The sequence below is a fragment of the Cricetulus griseus genome, chromosome 3, assembly GCF_003668045.3.
Source record: "Cricetulus griseus strain 17A/GY chromosome 3, alternate assembly CriGri-PICRH-1.0, whole genome shotgun sequence".
In the NCBI taxonomy this organism is placed as follows: Eukaryota; Metazoa; Chordata; class Mammalia; order Rodentia; family Cricetidae; genus Cricetulus; species Cricetulus griseus.
Genome location: NC_048596.1, coordinates 54,566,935 through 54,581,219, shown reverse-complemented (window position 1 = coordinate 54,581,219; position 14,285 = coordinate 54,566,935). Strand labels below are relative to the sequence as shown.

The 14,285-nt window shown below is 48.7% G+C and overlaps 1 protein-coding gene and 1 long non-coding RNA gene across 2 annotated transcripts in view; one reads left to right on the top strand and one right to left on the bottom strand.

Annotated features, from left to right (window-relative positions):
* Positions 1–7,186: 7,186 nt before the first annotated feature.
* Positions 7,187–12,023, bottom strand: LOC113839447. Its single transcript, XR_004769053.1, has 3 exons — positions 11,935–12,023; positions 7,933–8,280; positions 7,187–7,855 (listed from the first exon to the last, which is right to left on the bottom strand). It is a non-coding gene; the product is annotated as an uncharacterized LOC113839447 (long non-coding RNA).
* The window catches only part of Sptbn2 (spectrin beta, non-erythrocytic 2), a 35,422-nt gene continuing 32,440 nt past the window's right edge, over positions 11,304–14,285 (top strand). The window contains exon 1 of the mRNA XM_035442045.1: positions 11,304–11,504. Coding sequence (XP_035297936.1) covers positions 11,312–11,504 — 193 coding nt within the window. The 5' untranslated portion in view covers positions 11,304–11,311. The remainder of the gene's footprint in view (positions 11,505–14,285) is intronic.

Sequence of the window (14,285 nt, the reverse complement as noted above, 5' to 3'; positions counted from 1 at the left end):
GGTTTCAAATTAGTTGCTGAGTCTCCTACCTCTGCTGCTGAGTGCTGAGATTACAGGCCTGTGATACCATGAATAATATGTTTAAAAATCATATACATGTTGGGAAAATATCTAGAGTTTCCTATGGTTATGATATAAATTAAGGAGGGGTGAGGTAAGGCTGGAGAACTACACAAGGCATGTAAACTCTGCTACAAAACCCCTAAGGATTTCAGCACGTGAATGTTCTCTGTCAAAGTGATAGATTAACAATGCCATTCAAACTGCCCAGTGAGTATGATGGCCCAGGAATGAGACAGCCTAAAGGCAAGCCTAAACAAAACCTCACCACCATCAGAAACAAGTGATAAGCCTGAAAGAAACAGAGAAGAAAGGACCACAGAAACAAGGGGGGCTGGAGAAATGGCTCAGAGGTTAAGATCACTGGTTGTTCTTCCAGAGGTCCTGAATTCAACTCCCAGAAACCACATGGTGGCCCACAACCATCTATAATGAGATCCGGTGTCCTCTTCTGGTATCCAAGTGTACATGCAGGTAGAACACTATATACATAATAAATAAGTCTGTTAAAAAAACAAACAAAGAAACAAACAACAAAACCCACTACAGAGTATGGGAACCATAACCAAAGAGCAGATTTGTTATTGTGACAAGAGGAACTATAACTAGCAACTAGAATAGGATCACTGATGACCATTTTGTAAGCAGCCTTGAAGAATAAAAGATACATTTGGGTTACATTAAATCAATTGCAGGGACTGGGGAGATATCTCAGTGGGTAAAGTGCTTATTGTACAAGCATGAGTCTGAATTCAGATCCTCAGCAGCCGTGTAAATTAAATGCCTGAGTATTGCAGAGACAGACAGACTCCCCAGCTTAACCAAAACTCCAGGTTCAAGAATAGATTTTTCTAAAAAAGTAAGGTGTTGAGTAACAGAGGAGGACACCCAATGCCAACTCCTGGCCTACACACACATAAGTGAGCACATGTAGAGACACCCAATGTCACCTCCCGGCCTACTCACACACAAGTGAGCACATGGAGATTGAAATGAATTTGATATGGGTACGTGTGAGAAGAAAGGAGGCTTGTTGACGATGGACTGAGCAAGCAGAAGGAGGTGCGTGCCATTTTCTGATATGCAGTATGACCAGGTTTGGGTGAGGGAGACTGTATATATATGTGTGTGTGTGTGTGTGTGTGTGTGTGTGTGTGTGTGTGTGTGTTCATGTGCATATTGAATCAATCACATCAAGGCATCTCCTTCAATCTTTACACTGATGTCTTTCAAATGGATTTCCTAAATGCAGATGACTCCAAACCAATAGCTGACTACTTGATATCTCCACTTGACTCGAAGATACTTTAAACCCAAGGTTCCAAAACCAATAGTCTCCCCACTTTAAAACCTGGTCATCCCCTCCTTCTATTTGCTCATTATATCTTTCACACATATATCTTTCCTTTCCAACAGAGCTATGTAAAATTCATTTATACCCACATCGCACCAGTTTTTCCTAACTATGCCCTTCTGCCCCCACTGCCACCACCTGAGTTCTAGCTACAATCTTCTCTCTCCCCAGCACCAGAGTAACATCCTAACCCTCTTCTTTTCCACCACCTCCACACACACCAGCTAGCCTTTTAGAAAAACAAAGGCATCTATTTGACTTCCTTATTTCAATTCTTCAATAGTATCCAGGACACTAAATGTAAAAAAAAAAAATCAAAATTTTAAATGCTATAGATATTTCTGTTACAACCCCAGCTCTATATCCCTTCCCATTTCAGTGATCGTAGCTATAAGGTGTTCTATTGATGTCACTACTTTCTTTTCTGTGAAATGGGCTTAATGTTTCTCTCCCCATGGTCCTAAAGGAGTTAAATAAGGGTGCTAGAGTGATGGCTAGGGTTTAAGAGCACTTGTTGCTCTTGCAGAGGACAAAGAATTGGTTCCCAGCCCCCACCTGGCAGCTCAGAACCATCTGTAACTCCAGTTCCAAGGGATCCAACACCATCTGGCCTCTATGGGCACTAGGCACAAATATGGTGCACATTATGTACATTCAGGCAAAACACTCATACATAGGAAATAAAAATACCTTTTTGAAAAATTAAAGATAGGCTTGTATTCAGGAGGCAGAGGCAGAGGCAGGAGAATCATAACAAGTTGGGGTGGGGTGGAGTGGCTTTGTCTATATAGTAAGCTAGTTAGTTCCAGGCTGGCCATGGCTACACAGTGAGACTCTGAAAGAAGGAAGGAAGAAGGAAAGGCCAGAAGTAGGGTGCAAACTGCAAGAAATAGTCTTCAATTACTGTTAGTGACTGCTATTACTTCTGACTTGTCAGTGCTTCTCATTTCCAGCCCAGGTGACATGTTCTGACTGAGTCTCCTTTTATCTTCTCTTTAACCAGGTTACTGCTCTCTGTTAAATTCTCTTATAACAGCTGAAGTTTTCATTCATAACATTGATTGTAGTTTGTGGTTATGATGAAGCAATCATTTTATTACTGTCTGTGATCCCACCAGAGGGTCCTCCAAGGTTCTAGCACAGTACCTGGCACATACTAAGTCATAATTTTGTTTGTTTGTTTTTGTTTCTCGAGACAGGGTTTCTCTGTATTGCTTTGGAGCCTGGCCTGTAACTCTCTCTGTAGACCGCCTGCCTCTGCCTCCCGAGTGCTGGGATTAAAGGTGTGTGCTACCACTGCCCATCAGGTCCTAACACTTTTTAATGAATGCTTTATAGAACTGAGGAAGTGGAGCCAATGGGTGTAGATGACTCAAGAAAACTGTATCTCAGGGTATAACATTAGCCATATAAGCAGGAGGCCATGGGTTCAGTGCCAACAAAGGAAGGAGGAGGAGGAGAGACGGTGACAGTACACACAGGACAACAAGATTTCGTGCTTTTTTTTTTTTTTTAAAGCTGGTAGATCATTAAGCATGTTTAAATGCTCACCAGAAGGAGTAAGGGGCGTGAGGGTTGGGAGGGTTGAGACTTAGAGCCAGAACCAGAAGAATCAGCCTAGATGGAAGAAGGGAGACACCTCTCCCGAGGCACAGGAAGACAGTGTGTCATTGCAGCCAGGACCTTCCCCTGAATCGTGTTGAACCTGAGCAGGAAGCTTGAATCCTGTGAGCAGCTCAGCATGCTTGGTGGATGTCATCCCATTCACTTTTGCAACTCACAGGAAAAGGAAGCAGCGTTCTCTTTGTCATTGACTACTGATTCACTACAGTGCAAAATAAGTTTCCAGAGCAACCCAGTTGCAGGGCTGAGACAGTGATCTCAGCATTCCCTTTACTGAGCATGCTTCCTTTCCAAATTGGGAAACAGTACAGTGCAGTAGGGATGTGGTAAAATAATGGCTGCCGTGGAGTGAGTGTGGCTGTGAGCAGAATGCTGTTCTAGTACTTTACCTGCAATAATTCTCTCGATCCTCACATCTTACAGATGAGGAAACTCAGCCACAAAGAAGGGAAGTACATATCTAAGGTCGTACAACAAAACTGGATGTTATTTATCTATTTATTTTGAGACACAGTCCTTGTAACCTTCAAGCTGCAGCCTCCTGATTGCTTGGATTACATGTGTGAACCACCACTCACAACTCCTAACTAGATATTACTCTCAGGGAGTCTAACCCCCAACCATTGCTGCCTGCCTTCCCTCACCCCTCCCGTGCTAGGGATTAAACTCAAGGCCTTGTGCATGCTAGGCAAGTGATCTACCACTGAGCTACTCCAGACTCCAAATCTATACTGTAATTATTCTGCCATACTCTTTCTCTGAACAGACTAGGAATTAGAAGATAAGGAGTCTACTGTCAGTTAATTCTATTAACATGGACTTCCACTTAGGTGTTTAAATGGCATTTTGTTCATCAATAATTAAGGATGAAAATTAGAATGCTTACCTTACAAGGCTTTTTAAAAGATTTGCAATGCTGAAAATGGGAAATTAATCTATAAAAGCTATTATTTATGTCAATCACAAGACCTAATGACACCCTTACCCTCGCCCCCTTACCCCCAGCAATGGCCACAATCTAACAGGCTATGACTGAGACCCTCAGTTCCCACAATCATGAGCAGCAGCAATAAATGTTTTCCACTTTGTTTGGTGGTCAGCTAAATTCCCATCCCATCATCAATTTTAATGTCCTTGGCCAAGTTTCCACAATAACCATTATGTACACCTTGGCCTCTTTCTTCCTGAACATTCGCAATAGCCTGACCTCTGGGGACAGTAGAAACTTATGTCCTCTCTTGTTCCATTGCCTGAAGAAGAGAGTGATGTGGGAGTTTTGTTGTTGTTGTTGTTTGTTTATTTTTTTTGTAGTCCTGGCTGGCCTGGAACTCTCTTGTTGAACAGGCTGGCCTTGAACTCACACAGATATGCCTGCCTCTGCCTCTAAGTGCTGGGATCATAGGTATAGCAATCCAACACAGTGAATGAATGTTTATTTAATAAAACACATACAGTTTACAGTGAGCTGTACCAGAGAAGGCTAAATTCTAGTTTAATAGTAGAATCTCAGGTCAGATTAGCAGTCTTTAACAAAACTCCCCAATTCCTCTGGAGACTCACTTATACATAAGGGAAACCAAGGCCAGATAGGTGAAGCAACGCAGCTGTCTAGTAGTGGTAACAGGACTGTGTTTTTTACCTTGCAGATTTTTAAAAGTACATTTAGCACAATGATTCCATGTGTGAAAATCATACATTTAACTGTCTTAGTTATGCATCTTCCCAGAAAAAAAGCAAAATGCTAAAATTTGGCTAACAATAAAGCCATTATAAAAACCTTAAGCCCAATAATTCACTAAACAAGTATCCTTTTTGTTGGTCTTATTTATCCATTTCAGACATTCCCCAGGTTTGAAGGGGCCTACCTCTTCTCTGGAGTATATAACGCAAAGGCTTTACGAAATCCATCCTGTTTTTTCCCCCTTCTGGTTCCTCCCTGAGCTTAGCTCTCCAATCTGGAAGAACAGTACTTTCTGAGCTGGAGTGGGGGTGGGAGTGTCACATGACACAACGCACTTTTTGCACCCACTGCGAGCACCCACTCTGTGCATTTGCTCTGATTTGGGCATATTTCCTTCCTTTTCTAAGCGGATAGCAGCTCACCTTGGTTAAGCCATTAAACTGTAGACCACTCAGCGGCTAATAAACTAAGAAGAAACCCAGCCGTGCCAGGCCTAGAAATGTCCATCCCTGCCCCCAACCCCCTTAAGACAGTGACTAGGCCAGAATTCTCCTGGTTGATAAATGAGAGGAGCTGAGGAGCCGCTGTGATGACGGTTCCAAGAATCTGATTTGTGAGAAGGCGAATCTCCTGGAGCACCATGGAGATGCGTTTGGAAAGCGGGCCAGCCTACCTGCCGGAAGGAGGACGAGAGAAAGGGGGCAAGGCAGAGAGAAACGCTTAAGCGAGATGGCCTGGAGGTGCCCAAAAAGGGACATCTGAAAAGGAAACGGAGGCCGCATCTCGGGGAAACCTCGGAGGTGAGTGACATTAAAAGGGCTGCGCATCCCAGCAAAGGCGAGTCAGAGACAAAGGTGGAGTGTCCAAACTGGAAGGAATGAGCCCCGTTAACTGTGGGTGGTACCCAGACGCCCAAGGGGTGTCGCGGGGCAAGCAAGGACCGGAAGGTGGGGGGTCAAGCAGGGCATCCACGCGGAAGACCGTGGGGGGTCGGGAGCCGGCAGAGGAGCGGCAGTCCTGAATTTGCCCAGGGGAAGGTCAGCGACCCCCGGCCGGGGAACCACTGTAGGAACCGAGAGGGGCCGCGGTTGCCATGGCGCCGGACGGGGAGGGGGTGCCTCGCGCCCCGCCCCAAGCCCCGCGGGGCCCGCGAGCTCCAGATGGTCCCGGGCCTCCCGCGGGAGCCGGCGGCCTGCGGCAGGGGGAGGCTATTGTCCTCCTTCCGCGGCGCCGCAGTCCCCGCGCTCGCGCCCGCGCGCAGCCGCCACGCGCCCCGCGGCCGCCGGCCCGCGCGCCCCCGCGCCGCTCGCACCCTGTGACAGCGCCCGCCTGCCGTGCGCCCCGCGGCCACTCCGCCGCCGCCGCCTGTGATCGCCCGCAACCACCCCTCGCGACCCGGCTGTGGGCGCGGCGACGACCAGTGCGCCCCGACCAGCCACGCTCCCGCTACCCGGCAGGCGCTCTGCACCCAGGTAGGTGCCGCCGGCGACCCGGCCCGCTTTGTCCCGGCCGGCAAGGAGGAGCGCTTTGTGCGGCCGCATGCAGGCGGCGGGGTCGGTCCCGGGAACCCCGGGAGGGAGGATGCGACGCCGAGTGCCTGGGTTCTGTGCGGGCCAGCCAGGTACCACTGAAGACCGTGGGGGTTGACGCTTGTGGCACGCGGACCTCAATGGAGCGCAGAGAAGAGTCTGGAAGAGTTGGGATGACAGACGCGCTGATGGATCGGGGTCGCCTGGGCTCGGAGCGCGTCTGGCAGCGCAGGCTTTTCGTGGTGCGTCGGTTCTTGCGGTGGACCGGCCTGCGCCGGTTGTAGGACTAGGGATGCGCTCGGGTCTGTCCGGGGCCTGTGAACACCCGGCTTCCTCCGGCTCTGCAGCTTATTGGCAGCTGGCTATGGGGCTTCGTGGGGCTTATTGGCAGCTGGCTATGGGGCTTCCTCACCTCTGTGGTAGCTAGCTCCATGCTGCCCTTTAGGTCTCACATTGGTGTGAGAAGTGGACACGATTGGTGGTGATGACTGTAGCTGCTAGAGAGGATGAAACCTCTTCAGGCTGCGAGGAAGCGTTGTGTAAGGTGTTTTGGGGGCTCAGTGCATTTGCAGGGCTGTGGAGTCTGCCTGTCATACAACTATCCAGCAGGGTTGCCTGGCTGGGGTTCCAGTTCCAGCTCCACCATCCATTTACACCAACCACTCTGGCTCCAGCCTTCTGCACCCCAGTATCCCCATGACACTGCATGCTTGTCTGAGATACAGGCTTGCCCCTGTCCTAACACGATTTCTCCGTGGGCTGTTTCTCAGCTGCTGCCCCCCATCACAATTCCATTTTGAGAGCCTGGGTTGGTAGGTATTGTCAGTCAATATCCACAACCCGGTTTCTCTTGAAGGTGAAGACAGAAGAGTGAGTTGCGTGTGTGTCTGTGTCTGTGTGTGTGTGTGTGTGTGTGTGTGTGTGTGTGTGTGTGTGTGTGTGTCAGCTTGAGCGTGGGGCAACCTCTTGGCATGTTGAGAAGAGCACAGGATCGAGCTGAGGGAAGAGCTAAGATGGAGCTTAGATTTAGGGACGGGGGTGGTGAGGGAGGGGAAAGGAGTCTGAATAATTATGCCTCAAGTGGAGGATTTTTTATTTATTTAGATTTTAGACCAGGTAATCTTCCTGCCAGTTTCTTGGGTGCTGGGATTACAGGTGTGCAGCACCATGCTCAGCCTAAATAGCAGATTCTAAAGGAGAAAATGAAAAACCCACTCCTCAGCCCAGTTCCAAATCCCTCACATCCGAACCCTGAGCTTCATTAAGAACACTGCTTCGGGAAAGGCTGGGGTTTATTTTTTGTCTCCTCTTCTCTGTTCTGGAACTTCTTTCTTCTGCTTTCGCAAACACCCTGAGTTTCACTGTGATTCTGTCCCCTTTTCTCTCCCTGCCAATCCATCCATTTATACTTTGAGTCAGATGAGATTTGCTCCAGCCCCTATCTGTCCTAATGTATTATTCACCCTCTGGCCATTTTTTCAACTCCCGGCTTCCCAAGGCTGTTCAACCCTGCCCCTCCTCCCCTCAGTACCAGTTCAGTTTGAGTAGTTCTAGAACCCACTTCATCTTCATTTTTCCTCTGTTGTAGCCTGGGGCTCTGGCTCCATCCTGAGAGGGAAGAGATTCTTAGTTTAGCTCCGGATAAGGCCTGCACACACTCAGAAGTCATCCACAGTCACACTCACCCCTGAAACGTTGTGCCTTCTCAGTCCTCAGAGCTTCCCTAAGTAGTTACTGCTGCTTGCTTGGATGTCAGCGGTCCTCTGAGTAAGCGCCTTTCGAGAGCATCTTTTAAGCCACCTGGGAATGAATTAGATATGCAAAGTTCCAGGCCCATTCCAGATCTGCCACACCAGAAGTGGGGTGTGGAGGGAGGCAGTGATCTGTTTCAGTGGTCCAGCACTCAGGTCATGTGATTTGTATTTGCAACTCCTTGGTCAGATGTTTAGTGCTTAGCCCTGAAAGTCCTCCAGCAGAGAAGCAGGTCTTTTCTCCTCCTATCTCCATTCTTTCCACGAGTGTTGTCTTCATCCCTAAGGAAGACATTGATCCAATGACCAAATTATGAATTATGGTGAATTCATGTGATATCTTTTTATTGGATACCTATTCTTTGGGCCCAGGAAGAAATGGGAGAGAGAGAGAGAGAGAGAGAGAGAGAGAGAGAGAGAGAGAGAGAGAGAGAGAACAGGCAGAGAGACATAAACAGCTAAGGGTCATAAATGTGGTAAGCACAGCAATAGCTGCATTCAGAGTGCTGAATGAAGATGGAGGAAGAAGGATCACTCTCCAAGGCGGGTAAAGAATTAATCTGGAGCAGGATGTGGTGAGAGGAGGAATTACAGAACAAGGCAAGACAGGAAATAGGGTTTCTAGTTTTTCAAACCAGTGCCAATGGAGGAAAGTGAGAAAGGGTCCAGCTGCCTACAGGACCAACCCATGGCTAAGCAGAGTCTGCACCCTGCAGTACTTGGTGGACATAGGTTCTAGCAAGACCTCAGGCCTGAAGCTAGTGGGAGGTAACACTATTCTGACGTTAACCAACCGCTTAAGCTTCTTGGGCCTGGCTGAGGTCAGAGGCTAAGAAAGAGGGAATGCAGAACTGTAATCTGGATTAATGGTGGCACCTCCCTTCTGCCAGAGTTCAGGAATCCTTGGAGGAGAATAAAATCGAGGATTCTCCATTGTAGGGGGATGACAGTCATGTGGCTGGGGATTTGCTGGAAGTCTGAGCATGGAGACCCAGCTCATATGTAAGGCATGATCTGGGTAGGAAAATCTCAAGCAGAAAACTGTAAGACTCTTAAGCTGGCAGCTGCTGGAACAAAGAAAAAAGTATTATAAAGACAATGTGGGATCCAGAGCTAGAATGTTTAAAAGCTGACTGTCAAGGCACAGAAATGGAGATTGTAGTGGTTTTTTTTTTCCCCTATAAAAGGAAAATAGCCAGTTGTGTGCTGCAGCTGAAAGGATTTTCTGAAGGCGGCAGAGGTGGGAGGATCAGGAGTTCGAGGCCAGCCTGAGCTACACATTTTAAGCCTGGCGCTGGTGGCACACGCCTTTAATCCCAGCACTCGGGAGGCAGAGGCAGGCGGATCTCTGAGTTCGAGGCCAGCCTGGTCTACAGAGGGAGCTCCAGGACAGGCTCCAAAGTTACACAGAGAAACCCTGTCTTTAAAAAAGAAAAAAAAAGGAAAACAGTACAATAAACTAATGAGGGGAAGCTGGATGTCATATGAAGGTGCTTTTGTTGGATGGTCTGTGGAGAGATTGTTGGGGTCTAAACACCCTTCAGCTAAACTGAGAATGGCTGCTGGTTAGGAGATTTTAATTCTAAACACAGAGTAGGGCCAAGGCCAGTGCCTCTGAGTCAGACTCTATTTTCTTGTTCAAAAACCAAAAGTGTTAGGTGACTGGTTCAGGTCATGCCTGGCTTATAGTGTTCTTTGCTCAGGGTGATTCAACTCTGCCCTACAATTTAGTTTTATATAAATATTTACAGAGCAAATCCAGTGACTCTGTTGGTGGAAAGTGATGGGAAAGGAGTCCTAGGCCTAGTGGAAAGTAAACTCCCTGCCCAGCTATAGGGCAATGAAAGACCAAATCTGGGAAGTAGAGGCCTTTATTCTTCACAGCTTGGCCTAGTTAGCTTTAACTGTCAATGTGATAAAGCCTAGAGTCATTGAGAGGAAAACTCCATTAATGAATTGTCTACAGGAGACTGGCCTGTGGGCATGTCTGTGGGGACGTCTGCATTGTTATTGATACAGGAGGCTCCAGTCCACTATGGGCAGCATCATTCCCTGTGCAGGTGGTCCTGGGGTGTATTTTTTGTTTTGCTTTGTTTTTGGTTTTTCCAGACACGGTTTCTCTATAACTTTGGAGCCTGTCCTGGCACTCGCTCTGTAGACCAGGCTGGCCTTGAACTCACAGAGATCCGCCTGTCTCTGCCTCCCAAGTGCTGGGACTAAAGGTGTATACCATCACCATCCAGATGGAGTAGTTCATTATTAGTTTAAACTGTCTTGTGTTGAAGAGATATTAAGAAGATAAAAAATGTGGGATTTAGAATTCTGTTAAAGTTACAACTCTCTGTTCCTTATCCCTTTGAGTAGCTAGTAAATGTTGTTTTACACCAGAACTTTGGACCTTACAGACTTTTAAAAAATCCCCAGCAGCTGATCAGAAGTGAGGACAGAGTATGTTTGCTTAAGTTAAGGTCATAATAAATAGTACTGACAAGAAAAATGATCCCAATACTGTAGCCTAGGCCATGGAACCCTGGGATGTGTGCTAATTCCTCAGGGCACTGCTTAAGGGCCCCAGGATGGTCAGGGGGTCTGTTAATGTTGTCTGTACTAGAAGCTATGATGAAGAATTATAGGGGCTGGAAGGGTAGCTCAGTGATGAAAAGCAGTGATGTTTCTTTCAGAGGAACCAGGTTCAGTTCTCAGCACCCACATGGCAGCTCACAACTACCTGTAACTCCAGTTCCAGTGAATTCATTATCCTTTTATGGCCTTGCTGGGTTCCAGGCAAATATAAGGTGCACAATATGTACCAAAACATCCATAGCCATAAAACAAAAGTCTTTTTCAAGATAGGGTTTCTCTGAGTAGCCTCCAGTGGCCAACTTGGAACTTGCTCTGTAAACCAGGCTGTCCTTGAACTTACATAGACTAGACCTGCCTGCCTCCTCCTCCTGAGTGCTGGGCCTGACTATTTTTTTGGAGGTGGGGGCCAAATCCTCTTTTTAAAAAGTCAGAAAGAATCTTGCTTCAAAACCTAATACTTGCCTGGTGGTGTTGGTGCACGCCTTTAATCCTAGTACTTGGGAGGCAGAGGCAGGTGGATTTCTGTGAGTTCGAGGCCAGCTTGGTCTATAAAGCAAGTTCCAGGGCAGCCACGACTGTTACACAGAGAAACCCTGTTTGGAAAAAAAAAAAAAAAAGAAAAGAAAAAAAAAAAAGAAAAGGAGGAGAGAAAAAGAAAGGAAGGAAGACACAAAAAAGAAGGGCATCAAGAGTGGCGGCCTCAGTATCCCCAAGGTGCTCTTCACAAGCCATGTCTTCTTGTAGGAACAGGAAGCCACCCACCACCATGAGCAGCACTCTGTCACCCACAGACTTCGACAGCTTGGAGATCCAGGGCCAGTATAGTGACATCAACAACCGCTGGGACCTGCCCGACTCAGATTGGGACAATGACAGCAGTTCAGCCCGCCTCTTTGAGAGGTCCAGAATTAAGGCCCTGGCAGGTAAGGACGGGCAGGGAGGGGCAGAGAGGTGGAGATGGGTTTATGAGCTTGGAAGGCAGAATCTTCTGTCTTTATGGGAAGGAAGACTGACTTCATTTTCTAGCTGCTGCAACTTCACACAGTGTACAACAGGCCTCAGCTTCCTTCTCCCCTAGCCTAGAGATGCCACCCACATTAGCCCTGGAAGTGCCCAGCTGGATGGATAAGCTTACTTTCATGACCTAAGCCCTGAGTCAGGTCCCTGTCGCTACAGTTCCTTGCCTTTTCACTCTAGTTGTCGTTTCTGTCCCCACCCTCCTCTCCCAGGGTACCCTCCCGTGGTTCTACTGTCATGCCCCACACCTGTTTCTTGTCCGGCCCTATTATCTTCCTGGCACTCTCCCCACCTGTTCTGCTGCCTGCTGCCTGTTACTCCTATTATTTTATTTACCTGTTCCCTGAAGCAGTTCTCTCAGCAGCCGTCCTCCATTCTCCCAGGGTTTGCTCTCCACCCACCCCACCTCAGCCCCTGCCCTCCCCTGTGGCCAGGGCTCTCCCCCCAGCTGTGCTGGGCACAAACAAACCAGTCTGACAGGCCTCCCCAAGGGGAGGGGGGGGTCATGGCAAAAAGAGTGCAGCTGCCACCTGACACCACCAGCCAGTGGCTGTTTTGGGATTGAGTCACCCACACACCCTAAGGCCACCCACCCAATCTGCCTCCTACATTCATCCCAACCTCTCCATAGCTACTGACCTGCCCATGGCCGTGCCAGCTCCAGTGTGAGAGAACATTACTTCCACTTAAGGAGTGATCGCCCAGCAGGGTGGCTCCCAGCAGCAGAGATTCAGAGGCCTTGATTTTTACAAATTCGGGTTCTCAAGAGAGATGAACTTCAGAACCTTTAGACATATAGTTCAGAACTCATGATTCTTGAGAGCTTTCCCGGGGAAATTATACTCAGCCAGCTCAGCACCAGATAATGGCTACAGCTTGTAGGATTCATGGGTCACTTTCTCCTGGCATCTTCCTGGCTGGGACTGAAGACTGGCTGACAAAAACTCTATCGGTACTTCAGTAGTTCAGGGAAGACAGGAAATGTGGGGTACGGAAAATGTCACGTCTTTGGGGAAGTGTGCCTGGCTCCCTGTTTTTAGATTCGTGTATCCTCTGGTACTATCATTGATGTCATTGTGCACATGCTACCCCAAACTCTCCTGATATCTGCAATGACACATACCTCCCAGAAGTGTCACTGTGCCTGTACAGGTCACATGCCAATCCATGTGATCATTATATCTACGTGTACATGCTATATGCCACCCCGTAAATCTTCTAGGTCTCGCTCATGTGACAGGTGCTACTCAGCTCTCACCATGTCTGTGAGCATGCCACGTGCCACTCAGTACTGCTATCATGTCTGAGCATCTGACACATAAGTCCTGTCAAGCTGCACACAAGACTTGCTCCGATCAGAACAGTCACCATATGCACACACCACTCGGTGCTCTTGTGGAGTGTTTATCCCCCGCTCAAGGCAGGCTCCCCTGAAGAGCCATCTCTGAATGGGCTTTGCTGTGCACAGTGCCACTCACTCAGTAGGTGCCAAATAAATCCTAAATGATTAAGGATGAGAAGGAACAAGTGTAGGTGCCAGTGACAAAAGCAGAAGCCCAGGAAGAGGTAGGAAGGGCACCTCATAGTTGTACCCATTACTAGGGTGTATGGGGGCTGAGATGTTGACTGAGGGGCCTGGTGCGCAAAGGGCTGGTGCTGGGGGACATTTGCAATACTTACTCCCCAGAGGAGGCCATAGAAGTCAAAACGGGCACACCTGCTTCTCTTCCAGGATCTCCTTGCTTCCTGTTTCTCTGTTCTCAGGGGCCGAGATCAAAGTTCAGGTGTCCTGAAACAAGCCCACCCATAGATGCCCAGAGAGGCCTTGCCCACGGCAGACCTTCTGAAAGCAGGAGTTTGCTTTGGGGCCCCCTCTGGCAGGTTTTCCCTAGTCTTGGGCAACTAGTGGCCTGACGAGCAGGTCTCTCTCTGGGTGCTGGCAACACCCTCCTCCGCCCCTGCAGGGCCTGGCCAAGCCCCAACTGGCTCCGCCTCCTGAGCAGCGTGCCCCTCCCCCGCCACTGTCCGACCTGTTTGTCTGGAGCTGCCTCTGTCTCCTCTCCCCACAACCAGGTGTGCCCTACTCACTGTCTCAGAAGCTCAGGCATCCTAAAACTTTCCCCCCACTCCTTGAAACTCCCAGCATCCTTGAAACAACTCCACCCAACCAGGTACGGAAGCCTTTTTTTGGACCCCCAGCACAGGCTTAGGGGACACACACTCTTGGCCCTGCCCTGGCAGGGGAGCATGGACTCTGGGCCACAGGCTGAGTAGGAGGTAGCAGGCACCATGAGTGCGAACGGAGTGGGCAGGATACATGGAAATGGCCTGAACGGGGCCGGTGAGTTTTACTATGAGGCTGTGGAAGGGTCTCAGAACCCTGGGGGCGTCCTGCTCTCACCAGCTGCCTTCATCAATCCTGCTCAGTATGCCAGTGTGCTGGAAGGACGCTTCAAACAGCTTCAAGGTGAGTTTCCCCGGGGCAGAGGGAGCCTGTGTGCCAAAGGGGACCTGGGATAGGAAGAGCTAGCATGCCTGGAACCCCTGTTACTCAACGTGGTGGAACTTACAGGGAATCATTGCAAGTAGCCAGAGAATCCAGATATGTGGACAACTGAAATTCTACTGAATGAGACCTGGGGTGGGGGTGCCCTGCTGGGTGCAAAGGTGATGAGGGTGAAGGTAGC